General features: G+C 38.0%; 1 protein-coding gene across 2 annotated transcripts; it reads left to right on the forward strand.

The window, feature by feature from the left end:
* Positions 1-585: 585 nt before the first annotated feature.
* On the forward strand, positions 586-21,900 carry RTCA (RNA 3'-terminal phosphate cyclase). Of its 2 annotated transcripts, XM_031457687.2 has the most exons (11): positions 586-847; positions 946-1,046; positions 2,617-2,760; positions 5,112-5,235; positions 7,922-7,980; positions 9,316-9,457; positions 9,706-9,830; positions 10,892-10,950; positions 17,012-17,106; positions 18,254-18,358; positions 21,541-21,900. In XM_031457687.2, the coding sequence occupies exons 1-11, from the start codon at positions 803-805 to the stop codon at positions 21,640-21,642; spliced, it is 1,101 nt and encodes a 366-aa protein (XP_031313547.1). In that variant the 5' UTR covers positions 586-802; the 3' UTR covers positions 21,643-21,900. The 2 variants fall into 2 exon arrangements, with proteins under 2 accessions (XP_031313547.1, XP_031313548.1); XM_031457688.2 differs by lacking the exon at positions 586-847 and having other exon boundaries at positions 958-1,046; positions 2,602-2,760.
* The last annotated feature ends 1,995 nt before the right edge of the window (positions 21,901-23,895 follow it).

A 23,895-nucleotide genomic window follows, 5' to 3' on the forward strand; every position in this document is an offset into this window, starting at 1 on the left:
TATATACTTCCAATCATTTCAGGGCAGAAACTACCTTGCTCTTCTTTGTATACCTAGAGGCTTGCTTATTATTTGGTACTCAGTGTTACGAACTGATCCACAAGCAGAATCAAGAAGTTAGCTGTTGTTCCTGGCACACACACACACACACACACACACACACACACACCGGGGAGGAATGAGAGGCTCATGCATTGATGAATGCACCAGGGCACACATACTTCAAGGCAAAGGCTGCAAAGAAGGCGAAGAGAACGTGGTCGGTGCACCGGAGGGACCTTTCTTACACCTTCAGCTCTAAAAGTCTCCAGTTCTGGGTAAGGCAGGATCCTCAGGAAGACAGAAATATACACAGATGTTTGCACAAGCCTGCGGGACAACTGGAGGATCAGTGGCTTCCTGCAATCTGCGCGTTTTGCTGAGTTCAGGGCAGAAGTCCTCCAGGGACACATTTCCTACCGTGCTGCAGAGCATCTCCCCGACTGCCATCCCGTCTCGCGGAGAGGTTCCGATTTGCGGGAATTTTCTGGGCACCGCCTCTTTAAGCGCCGCGCCGCGCGGCGCGCACGCGCACGCGCACTGGCTGTGGGCGCCTGGAACCCGGCGTCTGGGCGCTGAGCGTCTGCGGCGTTTCTGCTGAGTCGGGTGTCCCGGGAGCAGGCTTGTATTCCGCCTTTACACCCAGCCCCGGGGCCCCAGCGAGCACCGAGGTTTCGAGCTGCGGGGCCGGAGCCCGCGTCTCTTGGCCTTCCCGCTCGAGCCGAGGCTGCGTGGCCGCGGGCCCGGCCGCGGGGCGCCCCCCATGGCGGCGCCGCGGGTGGAGGTGGACGGCGGCATCATGGAAGGGGTGAGTGCGGGGCCGGGGGCCTGGCGCGTCGCGGCTGCCGCCCGGCCTGGCGCACAGGGCTTTCCCGTCTGATGTGCTCTCTCGTCTCTCCGCACCAGGGCGGGCAGATCCTGAGGGTGTCTACGGCCCTGAGCTGTCTGCTGGGCCTCCCCTTGCGGGTGCAGAAGATCCGAGCCGGCCGCAGCACGCCTGGCCTCAGGTAAGTCGGGTGGCTGGAGGGTGGGGGCGCGGGGCTGGGGACCGGGGGATATCCACAGGAGGATAGCTGTGGGACTGGAAGGTGGGGGCCTGGCTGCGAGGTTTGGGACCTGGCGGGGGAGGCGGGTCGGGGGCCGGGAAATCTGGAGCCCGGCGGTGATGCTGAGAACATCCCGGCCCCATGGTTGAGGACTCTGCACCCGGGCCGCAGGGTCCCGGGGCCAGTGCTCCTGCCTGGGCGGTTATCCGTAGCCCGACTTGTGCAGTCTTGAAAGCCTCGAAAGGGGCAACAGAAAATAGGCCCATGTTTATCTATTTGGCTAGAATTGTCTTTCCTCATGAGTTATCTTTTAAAATGTTTCCGCACCGCATTAGGCATTCCAAGTACCCGGAGAGGTCGAAACAGCAGGCAAGATACATCAGGGCAGAGCAACCTCTCCGGACAGAGAAAACTCCACTTTTTAACCAGTGCATTCTCAGCTGTCGCACATTTCAGCCTCCTTAGAACAGGAAAGACCCCTGAGATGTGTTATTCCAGCTGTCATTCAGATATATAGGAAGCTGACCAGAATTACCAGTTGTGGAGAGGAAAAACATTGACACTTGACCTTGTTTCTTCTGTCTGGGAAGCTAGGTATGCCACCAGATAGGTGTCAGGTATGTGCACCTGTTAGAAGAGGAGCCAGGTTGAAGCCAGACTGATTCCTTTGTATGTATTTTATATATGTTTCATCCTAATAGGTCAGCTAATTCTTAGTCTTTTATCCACACTCCATTTTGAAGTTATTAAAAGGCCGTTACTGGTATGTGGGAACGTTAATTCCCTTTGTCACAGCAGTAGTTTGCAGCAGTCCGTTTCACCAGTAGGGAACTGAATTCGTTAAGGCTGTGTTAGGTGCCTTACTAGTTTGCTAGGGCTGCCATAACAAAATGCTGCAGACTAGGCGGCCTAAACAGCAGAGATTTATTTTCTCACATGTCTGGAGGCTGGAAGTCCAAGATCAAGATGCTGACAGGTCTGGTTTCCTCTGACGGCCATAGGGAAGGTTCTGTTCTAGGCTTCTCTCCTTGGCTTGGAGATAGCCACTCACATTGTGCCTCTTCTCATGGTCATCCCTCTGTGCATGTGCACCCCTCGTCTCTCTCTCTCTCTGTTCTAATCTCTTCTTTTTGTAAGGCCCCCAGTGAGAATGGGTTAGGACTCTTTTTACACAATTCAGCCCTTAACAGGTGCCCTAGATTATTCAGTGAAGTGCAAGCGAGACTGGTGGCACTTACGTAGTTTTATTAGTTTTCCTCTTTTGCACACTTCTAATTTGCAACAATATATCAGTGTATGTGTTTATAGCCAAAATAACTGCTCTGGAAGGACCCCTTAAAAAGATGCCTACAAGCAGGTAGCCTCGGTGCATAAAAACCCAAAAGGAAGCTCTGACACTGAAGATACATAGCACTGACTGCGGTTAGCCCTTGCTGTTTTCTTGCCATTGCAGTTTTTTAAATGAGTCATAAAATGTGGGGATATAGGCAGTCTGAATGCACACGTTTTGATGCAGTATTATGACCTGAAGGCCTCAACATTTATCTGGACTGGAAATGATCCGAGATTTGTGCGATGGGCAACTGGAGGGGGCGGAAATCGGCTCAACAGAAATCATGTTTACACCTGAGAAGATCAAAGGTGGAATCCACACAGCAGATACCAAGACAGCAGGGTATGTGTCGCTCATGTTCTACTTAGGCGTGGGTTCTGGGGTCAGACCTGGATGCAGGTACAGGTACTGCCGCTTAGTGGACAAGTTGTTTAACCTCTTTGAGCTCTAGTTTCCTTACTTTTAAAATGGAGCTGAAAGATTTATCTTTCAGGGTGAGAGACTAAAGTTTCTGGTGCCTAATTGCTTATTAACTGTAGCAATTCTCTCCTAGGTATAGTATAGCGTATTTGTTTCTTTACTTTTTATTGTTTAGAAAATGAATATTTGGGAACGACTGTTTTCATGCTCTGTAGTGACAGTAGTCTTTGTGTTGTAGCATATATAGTTCTTGGCTTACAGCTAGTTATGAACAGAATTCTACTTTTAGTCTAGGTATTTTTGTCATCTTTTAATAGATACTTATGCAACTCTATAAATTTCTGGATGTGATCTTGGTCCCCCCCCACTGGAAAATGGATATTTAACAATTAAATTGACACTTTATCCTTTTCCAGGAATCCCTCCTTTTATTGACAAAACATGGAGAGAAGTTTTTGTGTTTTCTGTATTATTGGTTGATTACCAGAGTCCTATCCATTTACCAGGAAATTTGATAGAATAAGAAACAGTACTGTAAACCTAATGCCAGTTTGTTTCAGAAATTATTGTTTTAATAGATTATGATTTTTTTAGTTTAAGAAAATGTTTAGTGCTAATTGAGATTTAAGTTACGATGTGAATAGACCTCCACGAAAAGGGATTTGCTGTTAGGCCCAAGGTGATGTTTGCTAAGGGAACTAGAGAATTTTGAGGTATCCCAGGCATTCTCCTGTACAAAAAGGGGGGGAAGTTACAATTAACCAACTATCTACAAATTAACTAACATTCTAAAAAATAGAATTTTGAAGCTACAGGAGAGAAAATAGAAACCATGTATTCCGACCCTTCCTCCATTTTGTGAATGAGAGAATGAAGCCCTTCTGGTGTTACGTGCTTTGTCCAAGGTCATAGAGTCAGGACGAGAAGTCGAATTAGACTCCAGGCCTTCTGGCTTCTAATCCCGTAGAATGTCTGGGAAATGAGTTTAAAATTGATAATCCAGCTCCATTCAGGAGTGTAAAATAAGCTTGTTCCAAGCAAGAAAACACATCTTACTTACTCACATTGTAACGTTTTCATCCCTAATTGGAATTACAGCACCATGTGTTTTCTCAGGTGTCTACCTTTGTTTTTGCAACTCCTTACTCTAAAGTTAAGGTTTTTCTTTACTATTCTTGGAATCTGATTTTTATCCAGTGGAAAAGAAACACTTAACTATGTTGGGTTCCTCAGAGGGAATAAACAGAAGTTTAGTAGTTATCAACCTATGGTTTGTAGTAAGCTAAACATTTCCATGTCTTTTTCGCTTACTCCTAGGTGCAACTCCTTGCCAATAGGAATTATATTGCATACATTTTCTGTTCCAATGCCTAACACATGGTCACTAAATATTTACTGAGTTAGTGAAATGCATTATCAGTGCTAGAGGCTGTCTAATTCAGTGCACACACACCCTTGCCATAAGTAAAGGCTATCTTGGTATGTAGAGGCTACGTTGAACTCCCTTTCAAACTACAGTCTACATATTAACATGATTGCTTCCCCTTCACTTTGGATAAGAAGGGAGATAGCAACTCATTTAGGAAATCTCACCATTTTGTTTTATAAAATGCTACATAGTCTATAATTATTTCTTGTGATTTCTCACATTTGACTATAAGGACCAAACAGAGGTGAGTTACACAAGGATTATTTCCTTGAAGGTTTTTTTTCCATGTAAATATTTAGCTATCAGTCTTTGTAAAATATTACTCTGTCATATCACAAATTCCATGATGGTAGAAACTTTATCTTAGCTTGGTATCTGGAACCATGCCTTGTGCATGGTGGAGACTCAGATATAATCATTAGAATATTTCTAGACCTTGATGGTTTTGAATGCATTTTCATAAACTGTTAATTTCAAGAGTCCTTTTATAAAAACCTTACAAAGATACTTCTATTTTATTTATTTATTAATTTTTTGCTTCTTTGTAATACAAAGAAAAGTGTTAGAACTTACCTAAGAACACCCAGCTAATGTATTTAGTATTGGATTCAAACCCAGATTTGCTTATCATTTAAGGTCAGTTCCTTCTACTGTGAAATATTATCTTTCTTTAGGATCCATGATGTTATTATTCAGTCACTGGAGTGTTTTTTAACTTTTAACTTGAGAGCATGTACCTGCCTTCCCAGTCGTCTGTGCTTCAGCTAATTGTGATGTGTAATCATGTCTCTTTCTTGAGACTTTAAAAAGAAAATGCAACTAAGCTATCCTGCCTTCTCTTTAGGAGTGTGTGCCTCTTGATGCAGGTCTCAATGCCCTGTGTCCTCTTTGCTGCTTCTCCGTCAGAACTTCGTTTGAAAGGTGGAACTAATGCTGAAATGGCACCACAGATAGATTACACGGCCATGGTAAGGGCTTTTGTTGCTGTTGACAAACTAAGATGACCTCATATCTTCTTCTGGACCTCCATTCTCTGTTTAAATGTATCTTGAGTGTTTTTGTATACGTACCTGTGTATTACTTCATGGTGTCTGGTTCTATTGTGGAAGAGGATAAGGGATTAGGTTTACTTTAGATTGTGTGTTGTATCTTAGAACAGTGTTTATCATGAGTTCTTTAAAACCCTCAAGTTATTTATCATATACATTATATTACTTATTATATAAGTCTGTTAGTTTCTAAATAAATGGATTATAATTTGGAAGAAAAAACTCAAAAGAAAAATTAAATACTATGTTGACAAGATTGGTGAGGGTGTGGAGAAATTGTAACCCTTGTACACTGTTGGTGGAGATGCAAAATGGTGCAACCACTGTGTAACACAGATGGCTTTTCCTCAAAAAATTAAAAACAAAACTACCATATAATCCAGCAACCCCACTTCTGGGTATTATCCAAAAGAGTTAAAATCAGAATCTGAAAGAGATACTAGCATTCCCATGTTCATTGCAACATTATTCATAATAGCCGAGATGTGGAAATAACCTAAATGTCCATTGATGGATGCAAGGATTAAAAAAAAAGTGGTATATACATACAATGGAATACTATTTAGCCTTAAAAAATAAAGAATTTCTAGGGTATGTGACAACACAGATGACCCTTGAGGACATTATGCTGAGTGAAATAAGCCAGTCACAAAAGACAGTACTGGCATGACTCCACTTACATAAGATTTCTAAAGTACTCAAATTCATGGATTCAGAGAGTGGAATGGTGGTGAGGAGAAGGGGGAAGTGGGGAGTTAATAATCAACGGGCATAAAGTTTTCAATTAAGTGATGAATAAACACTAGAGATCTGCTGTACAACATTGTAACTATAGTCACCAATAATGTACTATATGCTTAAAAATGTGTTAGGAGAGTAGATCTCATGTTAAAATTTCTTAACCACAATAAAATAAAATTTAAAAAAATACTATATTTTGACTATAAATTTTTATTTTTTTATTGAAGGATAGTCGATTTACAGTGTTGTGTTAATTCTAGAGTACAGCATAGTGGCTCAGTTATACACATATTTATTCCTTTTCATATTGTTTTTCATTATAGGCTATTACAAGGTACTGAATATAGTTCCCTGTGCTGTACCTTGGACCTTGAGTTGGGTACAAATTTTTAAAATGGTAATACTCAGTATTGGCATGCTCATACAGCTAGTGGGGGGAAAAAGTGTTCTTTTCTCCCCCAGGTTTATCGAGGTATAATTATTTGTACTAAAAGTCACCCTTTTCAGTGTACAGTTCTGTGATTTCTGACATATGGTTATGAACCAGCCACCACAGTCAAGATAGAGAATTACTGTAAAAAACTCTGTCATCCCTCTTTATAAAGTCAGTCCGCCCCTCAGCCCGTGGCAACCAGTGATCTGTTTCTTTTGTGGTTTTGCCTTTTTTCAGGGTGTCATGTAAAGGAATAATACTGTATGTAGCCTTTGAGTCTATTTTTTTCCACTTAACAATACTTCTGAGATTCATCCATGTTGCTTTATCAGCAGTAAAAGCTAAGGACTGTTGTGTAAGAGGGATGTACCAGTTTATCCACTCATCAGTTGAAGGACCTTGGAATGTTTCCAGTTTGGGGCGATTATGAGTAAAGTCACTATAAACAAACACATACAGGTTTTTTTTGTGTGAACTTGTTTTCATTTCTCTTGAGTAAGTACCTAGAGAGGGATTGCTAAGTTGTAATAGTAAGTGCATATATATATAACTTTGTGAGAAACTGCTAAATTGTTTTGGTGTCCAAAGTGGCTGCATTGTTTTGCCTTTTCACCAGCACTGTAGGAGAGTTTCATCTCTTCTTCATCTTCTCCAGCACTTGATATCCTCAGATTTCAGTTGAATTTTTTTTTTTGCCATTTTATGTATGGTACAATCTTTTAAAATTCAGTTTGATAGGATGTATAATGAAAGTTAAAGTTAATCTCTCTTTACCTAGTAATTCTGCTTCAAGGAAATGACCCTAGTTAAATATTGCAAAATGCAGCAAAAGATAATGTTAAACGTATTGAAGCAGAGCATTATATACTATAATTAATACTATATAATATATATCTTTATGTAATGAAAACTTGGAGAATGATTATACTAGAATGCCATGTAGTCATTCAAATATTTTTTAGGAGGAATTTTATGAATTTTGGAAAATGCTTTTGTCTATAATGTTAAATGGAAAAAAAGGATAAGACATTGTGTATGCAGTGAGAGTTCAACTATATAAAAAAAGCTGAGAAGGCAGAATGGAATGCTTCTCACTAATAGCCCCTAATTTCTTATGGTGCATCATATTGAGAAGGGTTAGGAAATACTGGCCTGTGGAGCAAATAACCACTGGAATCAAGTATCCTGAGTTCTGATATTTTTTTCATTAGATAGACTTACACATCCCTGACTAATTAAATGTTAAACTTTTAATTTTAGCTACATGTCAATTATTTTATTTTAAAAATAGAACTAGCCTACACATTTTTATACCACTGTTTATCTATAGTACCTCATTACTAGTTCAGTGCAGAGCACCAAATATGCTTGTTGAAATCAGTGCATATTTGTGGTTAAAGTAACAATAATCTAATTTTAACAATTTTTCAGGTTTTCAAGCCAATTGTTGAAAAATTTGGTTTCACGTTTAATTGTGACATTAAAATGAGGTAAGTTACTTATTTCTTAGCCCTTTGACCCACAACTTATGCTCAAAATAGTAGGGAAGTTAGACCTTAGAGAACTACTATTCTGCAATCCGCTTAAATACATGACATTTCTTGTCGGAAATGGTTGTACTTTGTGACTTAAAAACAATAAATGGGCATGAGGACTTGAAAGCAGCCTTATAGGATGTTCGCTTGTTTCTTGGGAGAAATAGTTTCAAGGGAATTACTGTACTGAGGTACCTTCATATCTGGTGTTATGCATGCTCAGCACAAACTGAATGCTCACTCTGTGCAGACAGCCGGACTGGGCACTTCAAGGTCATAAAAGGGATTCTCTTCCACAGTGCCACCAGTTATTTTCCTAAGAAACACATTGGGCATTCAGGTTTCTACTCTGTAAGGCTTCCCTTCTGCCACATAATAACAAGGCTAGATTTTTTGGTGTGGCATTTAAGTGCTTTGCAGTCTCATTCCTAGTTACTGTTCTAGCTTCATTCTCTTCCCCTCCTTTCAGCATATCATGTATTCTAACTACACGATCACTGCCATTCCTTAATCATACTGTGTACCTTTGGACTTTCATATTTTTGTTCATGTTTTTCTTCCCCTGCTCGTCTAAAAACTGGAAATCCTGTGTTTTTTTAAAAATGAAGCTTGTAATTTCTTTTTGTGAGTTATCAGTGATTGTGCCTCGGATGGAATTCACGTCTTTACCCCTATTGTAGGCCTTCGTACAGCCTGACTTGTGTTCTAATAGGTTATACTTGGAGACCCGTCCTGCCAGATGGGGGCGCTCCTGTGGGTAGGAGCACTGTCTTCCTCATCTGTGTGTTCTCAGCGTCCTCTGTAGAGTAAATGACACTAAATATTTGAGTTACAGTTTTATTAGTGGTTTAGCTACTAAAGGGCCACCATCTATTTATTGAGCACCTACTGTGTGCCGGACAATGTTTTAGGCACTGGAATATAGCAGGAGTAAAATAGACAAAGTTCCTACCATAAAGGAATTTATATTTTGAAGTAGCACTGTCAAATAGAGCTTTCTGCATTGAGGGATGTTCCCTATCTGTCCAGTATGGTAGTCACTTGCTACATGTGTCTATTGAGCATTTGAAATGTGGCTAAAATGACTGGGGAGCTGAGTTTTAAATTTTATTAAATTTAAATAGTTACTATAGCTTGAGTCTGTGATATTGGACAGCACTGATCTAAAGCATTTGGAAATTTCAAACATGAAATTTATGGTTGGGTATCATTCCCATGTTATTTTATTGCAAATATTAAGCTTTTTTTTGGTCATGCAGTCAGTTTATGTATTTATCATGCTTTTCATAGGGGCTACTACCCAAAAGGGGGTGGTGAAGTGATTGTCCGAATGTCGCCAGTTAAACAGTTGAACCCAATAAATTTAACTGACCGTGGCTCTGTGACGAAGATATATGGAAGAGCTTTTGTTGCTGGTGTTTTGCCATTTAAAGTAAGTTATTTAGATGTTCTTAGAAGTGTATGTATGTCTTGATAAGTATTGTATCGTCTAAATTTTGAAATTATTGAAAGAATTTAAATTTTTAATGAAGAGAGTAAAGTATTTTCTGTGCTCTCTACTCTTGAACATTGAGTTTTTATAGGATGCTTGTAAAAGTTATTAGTTATATGTATTTGAAGACTTGAAAGCAATTGTCAAAATAATTTATTTTATTCTATTTTTCTGTCTTGCCAAAATAGGTAGCAAAAGATATGGCGGCGGCAGCCGTAAGATGCATCAGAAAGGAGATAAGGGATCTGTATGTTAACATCCAGCCTGTTCAGGAACCTAAAGACCAAGCTTTTGGCAATGGAAATGGAATCATGTGAGACAGTATTCTTTTTCTAGACGTTGGTTGAGAGCCCTGAAGTAATTTTCCCATTTTAATTAAAGATTTGTAGTTTTTTTGTTTACATTTATAGTTTTAAGAAGACATTTTTAAGGGCATTCCTACTTAAAACAACAGTATGATGAATTATGATTATTTTATTCTGAATTTTTTTCTGAGGACAGTTTACCTTTTATTACGTTATAAGAGCCTTTTTGTTTATATAGTGAACTTAAATGTTTAAGGTACTCAGACATTAGTCTTTGAAGACGATCCTAAGAGAGATATTTCCAATTGCTTTTCTGTACCTCAAATGTGAGATCATTTTACAAGGAAATTTTAGATATGGCAAAGATATATTTAGAAAGGAAATGTAACTAGTATATTAACCCAATTAGGAATTATTGATTTAAGTGTTAGAAAAATGCTTTAATGTTTTTGAAGAATAAAAGGACCTTTTGTGGATATTTAAATTTAATTTTAATTTTATTTATTTATTTTTAGTTGGGAGGTAATTAGGTTTATCTATTTATTTCTTTCGGTGGAGGTACCAGGGATTGAACCCAGGACCTCATGCATGCTAGGCGTGCACTCTTACCAGTAAGCTGTACCCTCCTTAAATTTTAAATTATCTTTTTTCAAAGTTTCTGTTAAAGGGTTTAAAGTAAATACATTTTCTACATATAATACTATCTAAAAACTATAAAACAAAACCAAAAATCTCTGTAGAAAGTCCTTTTCATTTAAGATAATCATGGAATATAGTCCAGTGTCCGTCTGAAATAGTACAACTCAGTGCTGATGGCATAGCCTCTGGGAGCGTCATTCCTCACCTTTGAGTAGAATCTAGTGTGACTTCTTGTCAGAAGTGCTAATGCCCAGGTGAAGATGGAGAATACTGATCATGCTGCTCTCTGTATGAAGAATTTCACTTTTGCAATACACTAGCCAGATCAAATTCTGCATATTTTAACAGTCACCGTTCTCCGGTGTTGTATTTGCATGTAAGTTTAGAACATTTATGGCATGGGCAGTAATATTTTTTTCCCCCTTTGTAGCATTATCGCTGAGACATCCACCGGCTGTCTGTTTGCTGGGTCATCGCTTGGTAAACGAGGTACAGATGAATGAACGGGGTCCACTGTCCCCAGGGCTAGGGTAAAATTCTTTAATTACCGGTCACAATTAGAATGTTAGAGAATGAAGGACTGCAAATTTAAAAGGACATAGTGAACTGATTCTATTTTAGAATCAATTAAACTTTCAGTCTTTCCCCCAACTTTACACTCTGAAAAATTTCAAGCTTTTAGAAAAGTTGAATTGGTCAGCTAGTGAACATGCATACTGTTTTCCTAGATTCACTGGTTATGAACGTTTTAGCTACATGTTGTGTGTGTTTCTGAACCATTTCAATGTGAGTTGCAGGTACCAAGTCTCACCCCTGAGCACTGCAGCCTGTACATCCAAGGAGCAACACCTGCGGGATCACAGTACCATTTTACACCCAAAGAATCTGTTATATTCAGACATAACCAGTTGCCTCCAGAATATTCTTTAGAGCAATGTGGTGTTTTTGTGTTTGTTTTTTTGGTTTGGTTTGGTTTTTTGCACACACACAGCATTTGGTTGTCATGTCTGTTTAGTTTGCTTTTTACCACAGAATAGTCTCTTTATAGTCTCTTTACCTTTTTTCCCTTTCATTATACTGACATTTTGAGAAGTCCAGGCCATTTTCTCATGGAATTTTCCATAATTTGGATTTGTCTGATTATCTCATGATTAGATTTATTCAGGTTAAACATTTTTAGTCACAGGTGATTTTTTTGTACATTCTGCCGTATCACATACATCAGGGTTTATGTAACATCAGTCTGCCTTTATCAGTAAAGCTGACTGATCACTTGGTTAAGGTGGTGTCCTCCCGATCTGTCTGCTGTAAAGGTTCCTTTTCCCTATGTAATTAATAAATAATCTGGGATAATACTTTGAGACTATCTGGTTATCCTCTATCCATATAACTTTCATCCAGTGGTTTTAGCATTTCTTGATGGTTCTTCCCTGATCAGTTATTACAGTGTTGATTCCAAAATATTGAGTATTTTTGTGAAAGGTAAATTTGTTTAAGATTTGGCGTATTTGGGAGAGGAGATACACGTATGCATCTGTTTGTTAATATTTAGTTATTCTTGCCATTGAGGCGACTTCTAGCTGAACTTCTCGTTGTTTGGTAGTTGTTTGCTTTATTCCTCCTTTGTAGCATCTTTAAAAGATGCTTCCCCTCGCTGTGCTGTTTACCCACATTATTACTGCTGCATACAGGAAACTTCAGGTAATTTCAGTCTGCTCAGTTGGCAGATCTAGATCCTGGTTGGGTATCAGCTCTAACCAGCATAATAGAATAGATAAAATTAGCATCTCCGTTTGACCCGACATAAGTGAATTCTGTTTAAACGTGTGCTGTTTTAAGTGTGGTTAGTGGACAGGCAGCCTGTCGGCATCATCGGGGAGTGTGCTAGGAACACCAGTTCTGGGGCCCCCCTCATAGTGTATCAGATTAGAGTTTTGGGCATTGGGGCCCAGGAATCTGTTTGAATGAGCTCTCCAGGTACTTCTAAGGTATAATAAAGTTTGAGAAATAATGATCAAAGGTACATATTTAGTGTATGCTCATCACTTGTTAGCTGCAGTGAGGAGTCAACATGAATAGTGAGCCACTACGTGCAGTGCCTTCAGCAGTCTCGAGAGGGCAAAGACAACACAAAATATAAAGCAGAGTCTAGGAGCCCGTATGTTACAAGTAATAAGTGCTTGGCAGGCATTGGGGGGTATGTGAGGTCAGTTTGTATTATCATTGGGTTCCAAGATGTGCCAGGTATTGTGTTTGAAGGGTTTGGAAGTGAGAGCTACCATTTCTGCCTCCTGGCTTCATCTGGCAGAGGAGACAGCCCAGTGCTGTGATTGTGGTGTCCCAGGCACCACAGGAGCACAGGAGAACAGCTAATTCACTGGGGGCTTATCGACCCCAAATCTGTCTTGTGCTGTTGAGTGACCCTCCAGCGGATTCCGCAGATAAGTAGAAGTTAGCCAGATAGAAAAGTGGGAGCTAAGGAGGAAGGACAAAGGGAAGCGCTGACATGAAATTGTAGTTCTGTGTTTGGGCAACTATAGCCGTAAATGATGAGTACAGGATCTGGGTGGGAGAGAGGAGAGAACGAGGTTAGAGACGTCAACAGATTTTAAAGGGCTTTAGAGGCCTTATACAGGAGTTTGAGAAACATGAAGATTTTAAGGAAGGATGTAACATCAGATCTTCGGAAGTAAGTCTGCTAGCTGTGTAGAGGATTAGAGGAAAACCGTTGTGGAGGCAGGAAGACAAGAGTCTTATAGCAGTTCAGGTCAGAAGTGGTGAGGGCCCACACCAAGGGTGCAGTGACGGAGGCTCGGAGGTGAGTGCCGACATGGGGGTGCTTAGGACAGCGAATAGACAGTGTGGTGATCAGTTGGATATGGGAGGTGAGGGAGGCAAGGTGAAGAATGAGCTAGATTTCCAGCTTGGATAACTGGAAACATTTACAACTTGTGCACATCGGAGGTAGTTAGTTTGCCAGGGTAGATGACAGTTTTAGATCTGTTGCATTGACATCATAAAGTAACCATTTCTCTGTTACCAGCAATACTTGGAAATAACTATTGCCAGCCTTGAAAAACTTTCTTTTCTAATGTTCCATCAACTTTTCTTCCCTTTGTCACATGAGACAGTTTTTTCTTTGAAGTTGTCTTTGGACAACAGGCATGTAGAGTGCACAGTACTTCTTTTTAGACTTACAGTTGTGGGAGGGAATAGAAGATAGAGCAATGTTCCTTTCAAGTTGCCTGACTCCTTCTGGTGCCCGTCCTTATTTCCTGTTGGGCACTTAAGTCAAAGGTGATGCCATTAGCAAATGCAAAGGTACCTTGTGGTCTTCTCTCTTGGTCTGGGTAGTATAATATATTTAGGATCTGACAATGTCGTGGTTCCCATTGTCTAGATCCTCTTTCATTTCTGATTTAAATTACTAGAAAATTACTAGACTCTGTATCCTAATGTTTAAGTGTTCTTATCAGAAGCAACATTGGCTGGTTGTCCATGCCACTGTATGTGGTAGAAGCAGTAGGTTCTAACTAGTGTTCTTTGTCATTGTCTCAGTTACTAAAACTGTTTTTCTTACCGAACTGCAGGTCTGGCTGCTTGCTGCTTGAAAGCCAGTACAGAGAGAGGCACATGTTGGTAGAAAGGAAAGTTTGTTTTATTCTGGAGGCAGACAACCAGAGTCGGGCAGGGCAGACTCCTGTCCAAAGGCCCACCCTCCCCTCCCTCAGCTGGTCAGTGGGCAAAGCTTTTAAAGGGGGGTTTCAGGGGTGTGCGGGCGGAGGGAGGGGGCTACGCGCAGAACAGCGCAGTCAGCTCTGACCGTCAGCTTGAAGTCAGTCGTATGTGGTCTGACCAGCATCATCATGGTTGTTGTCAGTGCAGTTAGTCTTCAGCTCCAGGGTGAGTTTGTTCCCATTTCTCTGAGGCCAGTTCTGCTTCCGTCGTGGCTCAGTCTGTCGTCATGCAGGTCACTTCTTCCACCTGGCGGGGGTTTTAGCATCTACAGGGCAGCTTGAAGGACACGGCTCAGAATATTATCTGTAGGCCATGAGGAGGAAATACAGGTCGTTGACTTTGTTTAATGACTAAACTATTATTTTGTTTTGTTGGCTGTTTCCCTTTGTTTCTGTATTTTCTTATTGCTCTGATTAAACTTACTCTTTGAGTAAAGTTTTTCTACAGACAAGAGGCGGGCAGAGGACATGAGGGGAGGGGTGTCTGTCCTGGGAAGGCCAGATAGGGTCCTGCTCCATTTCATTTTGATTTTAGTTTCCTTATCTATTGAGTGAGAGAATTAGCCCGAATAATCTCTGAAAAACTTCCAGCAATAACATTCTTTGATGCTGTTACAAAGGTGAGGTTTTGTTTTATTGGAGAGGATCTTGCAGTTTTGGATGAGGGCAATGTACTGTGACAGAGAGCACTTAACTGAGAGCGAGACCTAAGTTTTGGTCCTATGTCTGCCATTATCTTGCATAGTGACTCTGGGCTTTCCTTATCTGAAAAGTGAGATTGAACCGTTATCTATGTGTAAGAATCCCTTCCAACTTTGTATGATTGGAGTGTGGACGGAATGTATTTTATCTTTATGTTGTTGAATATCTGTGTATTTGTTGATTACTCTTGTCTTTCACTAACTTTTGTTCTTTACTATGAGACAAATCAAATCAATCTGCTGAGATGAATGATGCCTCTGGCTTTTCAGTTCTGTTTCCTGTGTGGAAACTGCCTATAGTAAGCACTTCCTACCCTCCTTCAGAATATGTGGTAATTCATGGCCTCTCTCTGATGCCCTAATCAGTCCTTTGGCTTTCTCTGTTCAGTCTGATGACTATTTTATAGTTTTGTCCTTTTAATAAGCTAGAAGAAACCCCAAATCATTGAATATTCATTTTAATTTGTTACATTATAAACCATTAATCGAGATCATTTTAAGAAATATCAGAAAATTATTTGTCAGTTAGAAAAGAAGTAAATTTCCAGAAGAAATTAGGATTTTGCTTTTTTGTTTGGAACATAACACTAATAAGAAAGATTTCTCACGTTCACTTCATTTTGTACAGTAGCTGCAGAGCACTAGCAATAGCTGGTAACGGTGTAACGTAAATCTGTCCATACCGTTACGAATGGCGCCACCACACCACTGTCAGGGCGGCTGGGGAGGAGGGAATGTGGATGCTCTGACAGAGATTCTGCCACTTGGTGGAGAAACCTCAGTGCACCTGCTGTTCTCTAACACTGCACAGCCGGGACTCCTGCCTTGTCCTTCATGTCCTCTGTGCATATTTGACTTCAAGGACTCACTCGAGTCCTTTGTGCTCTGTGAAACCTTCTCAAGTTATTCTAGAGCCTATGATCTGTTCCTTTTCTGAGCTCTCACTGGGTACACAGTTTCTACCATAGAGCTTTGGCACTTCCTCATATGTCAGAGAGTTAGAGGGTAAGTATTTTTTATGTCTCCTTATCAAAGGCACCAGTTTCTATCACTTAGTATGGTACACCCACAGTGGGTGCTCATTATTAACTGTTTTTATTAACAGCTTATTATGAACTAGTCTTGGTTATGGAAGCTTTATAAATATTATCTGTAACTTTTAACAACTTTGCAACTTAGGTATCGTCATCTCCATCCCCATCTACAAGAGTCAAAGTACCTTCCCAAGAAGTCAACATTCATAAATGTTCCAAACCATTTCATTCAGTCATGTAAACACTTGACTAATTGATATTGTGAAGATAGAAAATTTATTATATTATTATAAATGCAATAAAGGAAAAAATAGTTAAAATTTGATTTCTAGTTTGCTGGGAAATTTTATCAAAGCATATATATGGTCAAATGAATTTCCAAACATAAAATAAAATAAAAATCACATTCTTATTTTTAAAAAGACATTTTCATTTATAGCCAAGGGTTCATTTAGTTTAAAGTGAATAAAAGAATCACTTGACATTCCACTGCTACTTCTGATGGACTTATTTTGTATTCAGCATTGTACCAAATATTTACAGTGTGTGTGGAGAAGCAGGGAGTAGAACATGGGGATAGATATTCTGACTTATTTTCAAAATAAAATAATACTTGTTCAAATTTTAAAGGAATACAACTTTTTAATATTTGATCTGAGAATTTTTTTATCTGCTCTTCCTTGGATGAAAATGTATTCTCTTGACTTTTAAAAAAATCCTATAACTCTAATGGAATTCCCTGCAGACTAATTGTAACATATATGAATTGCAAATTTAAAATTTTGAAATCGAGGCGTAGTATTATAGGGTCATAACTTAGTTATAAATTGACTTTATAATTAGTACTTCTTAAGTAGGACCAAAGCAGCCTGTTTTTTTCCTCCCACTGGTACCTTTAATAAAGTATCTGCATATGCTAAACTCTCAGAAGATTAAATATACATGAAGATTTTCTCCCCAAAGTTGCACTGGGTGAATTCAGAGCCTGAAAGATGTTATGCCAGTGCTAACTTGGATATATTAAACTTTTTGCTTCTTAGTAGTTAATTGTGTGTTTTTTACATTGTGCCTGTTTTAGGTGTTAATGCAGACAGGGTTGGGATTGAAGCTGCTGAAATGCTATTATCAAACCTCAGACATGGTGGTGCTGTGGATGAGTATCTGCAAGACCAGGTAGTGACACTTTCAGAGTAAAAGCCTTCAAGCCCATTAGATTTCAATGTTGGGCCATTAGATTGAATATAAATTTTAGTCACTGACTTTCAGACACTGATTGGTATGTCCTTATTCAGTCCGCTTATGAAGTATTATCCTGGAATTTATATACCTCAACTTTCAGTTCTCACCTTACATGACCTGGCTATAGCATTTGGCACAATTGAGCACTCTCCTTCTTGAAATACTTTCTTCACTTGATTTCTGAAATACTGTTATCTTTCTGCCTCACTGGCCATGCATTCTAGTCTCTGTGCTAGTTTGTTGTTGTTTGCATCTTCTCAGCTTAAACTTTTGGAGAGCCCTTGGGCTTAGGCTCACACGTCTTTTGTTTATCTGTATCAAGTCCCTCAGTTATTTTGTCCAGTCTCATGGCTTACGTACCTGTACCTGTCTGTATGCTGACAGCTCCTAAATTTACATCGCTAGCCCAGACCTTTCTCCTTAACTCCACTTACTTACATGCCTTGTGCTTGACAACTTCTCCACTTGGATGTGTCAGAGACGTCTCAAACTTAACTAGTGAATATTTCCGAATACAGTCTTTTTATGGTCACTGTCTTGGTAGATTTTCCTTTCTATCATGCATTTTCTTCCTTAATCTCTAATTAGCAGTCTATGTTTGGAAATGTATTTTTCAAGATTTCTTGACCAGTTTATCTTAAGACAGTTTCCCTTATTTCTAGTCTCTTCCTTCTTACTACTCTGTACTTGAGTAATTATGTATTAGTTTATTTATTTACCTGTTAAAGTGTGGTTTTAGAGCATGGAAGAAGCTTGTCGTATTATATATACCAGCTTGCAAAGACAGTTGGTCTGATTAAGTATAGTATCTTTCAACTCTATATTTTCTTCTTAAACATTAATTTTTAAAAAACTATATTGAGAACTGGTACTAAGCATTTCTGTGCTACACTGCAGACTTTTGGTAACATGGGTTTTTTTTTTTATCATCTTAGGACTTCTGGAAACCTAAAGAAATAGACTTTTGCTTTTTTTAGCTATTTTGATTTTTAGTAGTATTTTCATATGGAAAGCTGTAGCATTTTAACCCCAAATATTAGTAAATGTGTGAGATTTTTCTTCTTTGTTCTTTTTTCAACAGCTGATTATTTTCATGGCATTAGCCACTGGAATTTCCAAAATAAAAACAGGACCAGTTACACTCCATACACAAACGGCTATACATTTTGCTGAACAATTAGCGAAGGTGAGTATTCCATCAGAAAGAATAATTGATTTTTATTATGGCCAATTTGGGGTCAAATTTTAATAATCAGAAAACTTAATAGTAATCATAAATTAAATTTAATTGCTCAAGACCAGGTAGTTTCTTAGTAGCAGGACTGTGCTTTAATCAAAGCCCCTGTGTGATGGGTACTGCCTTATAGTAAGTGAAGATATTTTAATGAGAACTATGAAATCAAATCAGAAGGGATTTGTAGTTGGCTATAAATGTAAATTATTTATATAACATTTTAAATGTTTTATTTTCTTGTGATTCTACTGAGGTTTGCTAAAATTTTAACATTTACCAGCTCTCTTAATTTTAGAAGAGCAATTTACAGTTTTTAGTGAAAAAGGATTTAACGCTGAATAAGCTCATATTTATACCTTTTCTACAGGATTCTTAACTTAAAAAAAAAAGTTTGAGATGGGGAGGGTATATATAGGTAGAGTGCAGTGCCTAGCGTGCACAAGGTCCTGGGTTCAATCCCCGGTACCTCCATTAAAAAAAAAAATACATAAATAAACCAAATTACCCCCCCCCAAAAAAAGGTTGATGTATATTTTATCTGAGACTAATTTCTTTATAGAAAATCTGGAAAGTAGAGGAAAGAACCTGCCCATAACCTCCCCTTGCCAATAAAACCACTTTGACATCGGGTATTTTCCTCCTCTTTTTTTTTTTTTTTTGTCCTTTTACATTGTTTTGTTAACAAATAACCAAATAACTCAGGAGAAAAAACAAGAGAATTTTGATGTTCTCATGAAATATGTTTCAATAATACATAGAAATTTAATAACTGCAGTATACTCTCAACATTAAAAAGGGATTCTAATTTTAAAATTAGTCATAATGGAGTTGTTCACAGTAATTAAGATTACTATGAGGTTAAGATTGAGTAATCTCTGTGTAAAATATAGAAGGATATGTGTTGAAGGATATTAGAAGTCAGACTATGGTCCTATTCATGTATGCTGCCGGACACTTGCTGTAATGAGTCCAATTTGATATTTGAGACTACATTGTTGTCAATTTTCACTGTGCTTGGTGACAGGAACTCTAAAAATAACCAGAACCGCTATGCTGTTAAAATGCAAGTCTGTGAAAAAAGCATATTTGCTTTTATTTGTGTGTCATATTACCTTTCTTTTTTTTTATTTTCTTAATTAAAAAAAATTATAATGGTTTAATTCAAACAATTACAATGTGAAGTTTATATGTCCAAATACATGACAAAAACAGCACAAGGGACAGGAGGAGAAAAATACTCCCAGTTTCTTACACTGTGTGTGATTTGTACATTATTTGAAAGTAGACAGTTAAAATGCAAAACTTAAAACTATAGAAGTTTTAGGATTAAACATAGAACAAAATATTTATGACCTAGGTTTCCTCCTAGGTCATTGAAATTGTTTCTCTTTGTATTTTTTACTTTACATTTAATGCATGCAGCTTCATTTCTTGCCTTTTTCAGCCACATGTAGCATATTTCCATTTTGCTCTAGTCTTCATAATGCAATTTTGTAAAATAATATAAAATTTATAACTCAGAATTTTATGAAGGAAGGTGCTGACCTTAAGCATTTTAAAAAATTATAAAAATAATGCACAGGAGTAATAAAAAATTAAGCATTACAGAAGTGTACCAAGCACAAAGCCACTGTTGCCCTACTCCTAATTTGTATGATTCTTAATAATACATTCCATTTTTTGTTATTAGAAAGCGTAGATAGATTTTGGTTAAATTGTGGGACAAGGCTTCATAGGAGGGGAAGGCAGATTATATTTGACGTCAGGATACTTGCCTGTATTTTTTGCTATTCTCCTTACGCTGTATTTTGTGGCTCTTATTTGCCTGTCTCCCCACGTCGACTGCCCTCCTTGACAGCAGGGACAAGGTTGTATTCATTGTAGTTTTCACTTTCTGCAGCACTATGCGTGTCGTAGACACTCGCATGTTATTTGAAGTGAATTCACAGTGGAAAGTGCTGTAAACTGGAATTTTTAGCTGTGGTTTCTTGTTCAGCTTTGTTGTGTTTTAACTCAGTAACTTGGGACGCAAGCTGCTTCGTCATTCTGTGTTTCAGTGCGAATCATTCATCAGTAAAGTGGGAGATGGTGCTGTAGTCCCTACGGCTCATTTCAACTCTGCCTTTTTCTCATGTTCCTTAGGTTTATGCATAGGCTAGAAATGATTTTCATAACTGTTACCTGTGTTTCATATTTATATCGTGCTTATAATTGGAAAAGATATGTATATATACATAAAAGTATGTAAATTTTTTGGCTAGCTAGCTTAGAATTCAGATTTAGTGTTTATTCATTCAACAATAATTTGCAGTGTCCACTATGTGTCAACATACTGCCACATGATACTGAAACTGGAATAATTTGTAAATATTACGTTCAACAGGGCCTCAGAGTGGTGGTTTTGTTTCAAAGAATCCTAAGATTTTAAGCATACCTTTGTCACAGATTCAGTCAACCTGCTCAGTTGTTTTGATTTTAGTCAGTTTTCTTAGAATGAATACATTTGCTTTTTTAAAAAAATCATGTTTTCACAATACAGTGATAGAGATCAAATATTTCAAAGCTAAACTTGAATTAGTTAACAAATGGAAAATACAAGGTTAAGCCCAATAAAGATGAAGGAATATTTTTAACTGTCACCTCCCCTTGCCTTCCTGCTCTGAACTAGATCTTTTAAATAGTATATTTAGGGAATTAAATTGGCAGGGAAATTAAAGTAATTTGATACTTGACAAGATAAAAGAAGTATAAATGCTTCAGTGCCATGCTGTAGAAAAGTTGTAGGAAGTAGGTAGTGGAGATGCATTACCATTAACAACTGGGATTTTTAAATTGATACTTGCTTAAGCTGCACTGCTGGGGGGTTTCTGATTCACTAGGTACAGAGTGGGGCTCAGGCTGTATATTCTGACAAAACCCACAGGTATGTGTATCTCTGAACAAGAAACATGCTTCTGGAACAAAATGTTTTATATCTAGGCTGTTGAATTTCTCATGAGTCATTTGATCTTTGTATCTCTAGCTTCAATAAAATGAGTTTGGTATTAGCTACCTGCCTATGTGAGCTGAAGTTATGGGCTCTTCCCTCTGTCCCTCCTATGTTACTTACATACCAAATGGCCTTCTGGTTTCAGGCTAAATTTACTGTGAAGAAATCAGAAGACGAAGAAGATGCCTCTAAAGACACTTACATTATTGAATGCCAAGGAATTGGGATGACAAATCCAAACCTATAGGGTATTTGCCTTCTAAATGATACCTCAGTGATGTATTGCACTAATTCTCTTCATAAATACTGTAAAACAGTAAGTAGTAACTTATTAAAGGACCTGACTTAAATTTGGAGATGAAGTACAGAATGTTCAGAGAAATCTCACTTTGACCGTATCTCCTGAGATATATACGGACGGTGAAATGTAAGAGTTGGTGAATATGTATGAGAGCTGATTTCAGTATTATTGAAGTATTGAAATAAAATAATCTTTTCACCTGAAGTGTGTTTTTCTTTTTGATACAATGTTTTAAGTTAGGGATGTAGATCTGATCTGTAGTTTGTGTGTAATTTTAATCACTTTACTGAAATCTCATGTAGAATATAACAAGCCAGCTTTATGCACATGCGCTGCTCTGTCAGCAGTAACATTTAATAAGCATTGTCTCATTCTAATTACATGTGTCTTCTTTTTAGAGGGCACTTGGTAAATACTGATTTTGAATCTGTTGAATATGTTGTGAAAGCTAAACAATGAGAATTGCAAAGTATCAACCCTAGTAGATTTGGCCAAATCAGCCCCAGGTATGTTTTTGTTTGGCTTGTAGTATTAAAAAAGAACAGAATGTGCTTTTCATTACTCTCAGTTATCTTATATCTAGCCTGCTCCCGCATTTAGATTACTTACTGGTCCCTGTGGGCAGCTGTGGTTGTGACTCAAATGAAACTGGTTTGCTACACCAGCTAAATACGCCATGTTGTAATATAGTGAGGAATTTACTAAAACTTAGTTCTGTCTTGGACCTTATCTGGTGATGATTAAAACATAGTTCAAGATACAGATCCAGAGGATGGTATTATGATGGTATTATAAAACATTCAGCAAGTGCAGAATTAACTTGTATAAAACAGTATAAAGAAAAAAAAATGACTCCATGTACACTACTGTAATTCTTGTCAGTGATTTCTGTGACCTTGAACAGTGGGTTCAATTTGTTTTAAAGATGATGATGGTAGTATTGCTTGCTATTTTCATTTTCAGGAAGTAAATTTTGTAAGTTCATTTCTATAACAAATAAGATATGAAATACCTTTTTATTTGAGAGTAAAACTACACTTCTAGTATAGTTGTTGGAGGGGTTGTGATAAATTTGGGGGGCTTAAGACTAATGTGGTACCTACTGTTTCTGACAGGGTGCGCAGCAGTGTTACAGAGGTAGGTTGGAATACAGAGACTGGGAATTTTGGAGCGAGAGATTTAAGGTCAACAGAGTACACAATGAGTTTATGATTAATCTGGGCTTGGCTGTGTCACTATTGTTGAGTCTCAGCTTGGTCAAAATAAAGGTGAGACTACCACAAAGAAATTTTTGTTAATTCCTGGAAGATATTTATTTTTCCAAGCAAAATTATGTTTCTGTTTCTACTTCTATATCTAAAATTGTATTTCAGTATGCTTCTTTCTTCATTTCTTAATGACCACCTAATGCAAGTAATTCTGTTGATTTTATACTATGCATACAATGGTATTTAAGAATATTCTTTAACCAGTGGCTTTCAGACAGTATTCATACCACTTGAGTTTCACAAAGCCTTCCCATGAATTTCAGGTTGCAGATGTCAGTAGTAGTTTTAAAGAATTTGTTTCTAGATTTCTCTACTTAAACAGGTACTTCCAAAATAGAGTTGTCTGCTATCAAGTTAGGACTTCGCAGATTCTGCTTTTTAGCTTCTCTTTCACAATCTCCATTTTCCCTCTTTACAAAAGAAAATTTATTCTTTACCCATTCTAATTTTACTATGGTGCAATCCCTCAGAGTATAAAAAAAATCTCAAAGGCACCAAATAAAGGGACAATTTGAAATACTAGTTTCTGAAAAGCCTACTCAAACTAAGACATAAGCCTGCATCTTATTTTATATATTCGCATGCTTTTAAGTAAAGAGAGAAAAGCTTTCCTATTTACTGTCCACAGATCAACATTACATCTTTAAACAAAACTTACTTTTCTGATTACCAGGGGAGGTATTTTTGGTAGCTTTGCCAAAAGGCTACTAGAAAGTTTAAACCCTTTTTTTTTTTTTTTAATTTTGGGAGAGTGCTACATAGTAAGATGAATTATGAATTATAAATTCTTTGCTTTCTACTCATCTTTACCAGGTGGAATATGTTATAGCTCCTATAATCTATATTATTAATGTTCTGTAAATAATACACAAAATAATTTCTAATATATATTTTTAAGCCCCATACTTGATAACCTTTTTGTTATTTTCAT

Source organism: Camelus dromedarius, chromosome 9, assembly GCF_036321535.1.
Source record: "Camelus dromedarius isolate mCamDro1 chromosome 9, mCamDro1.pat, whole genome shotgun sequence".
In the NCBI taxonomy this organism is placed as follows: Eukaryota; Metazoa; Chordata; class Mammalia; order Artiodactyla; family Camelidae; genus Camelus; species Camelus dromedarius.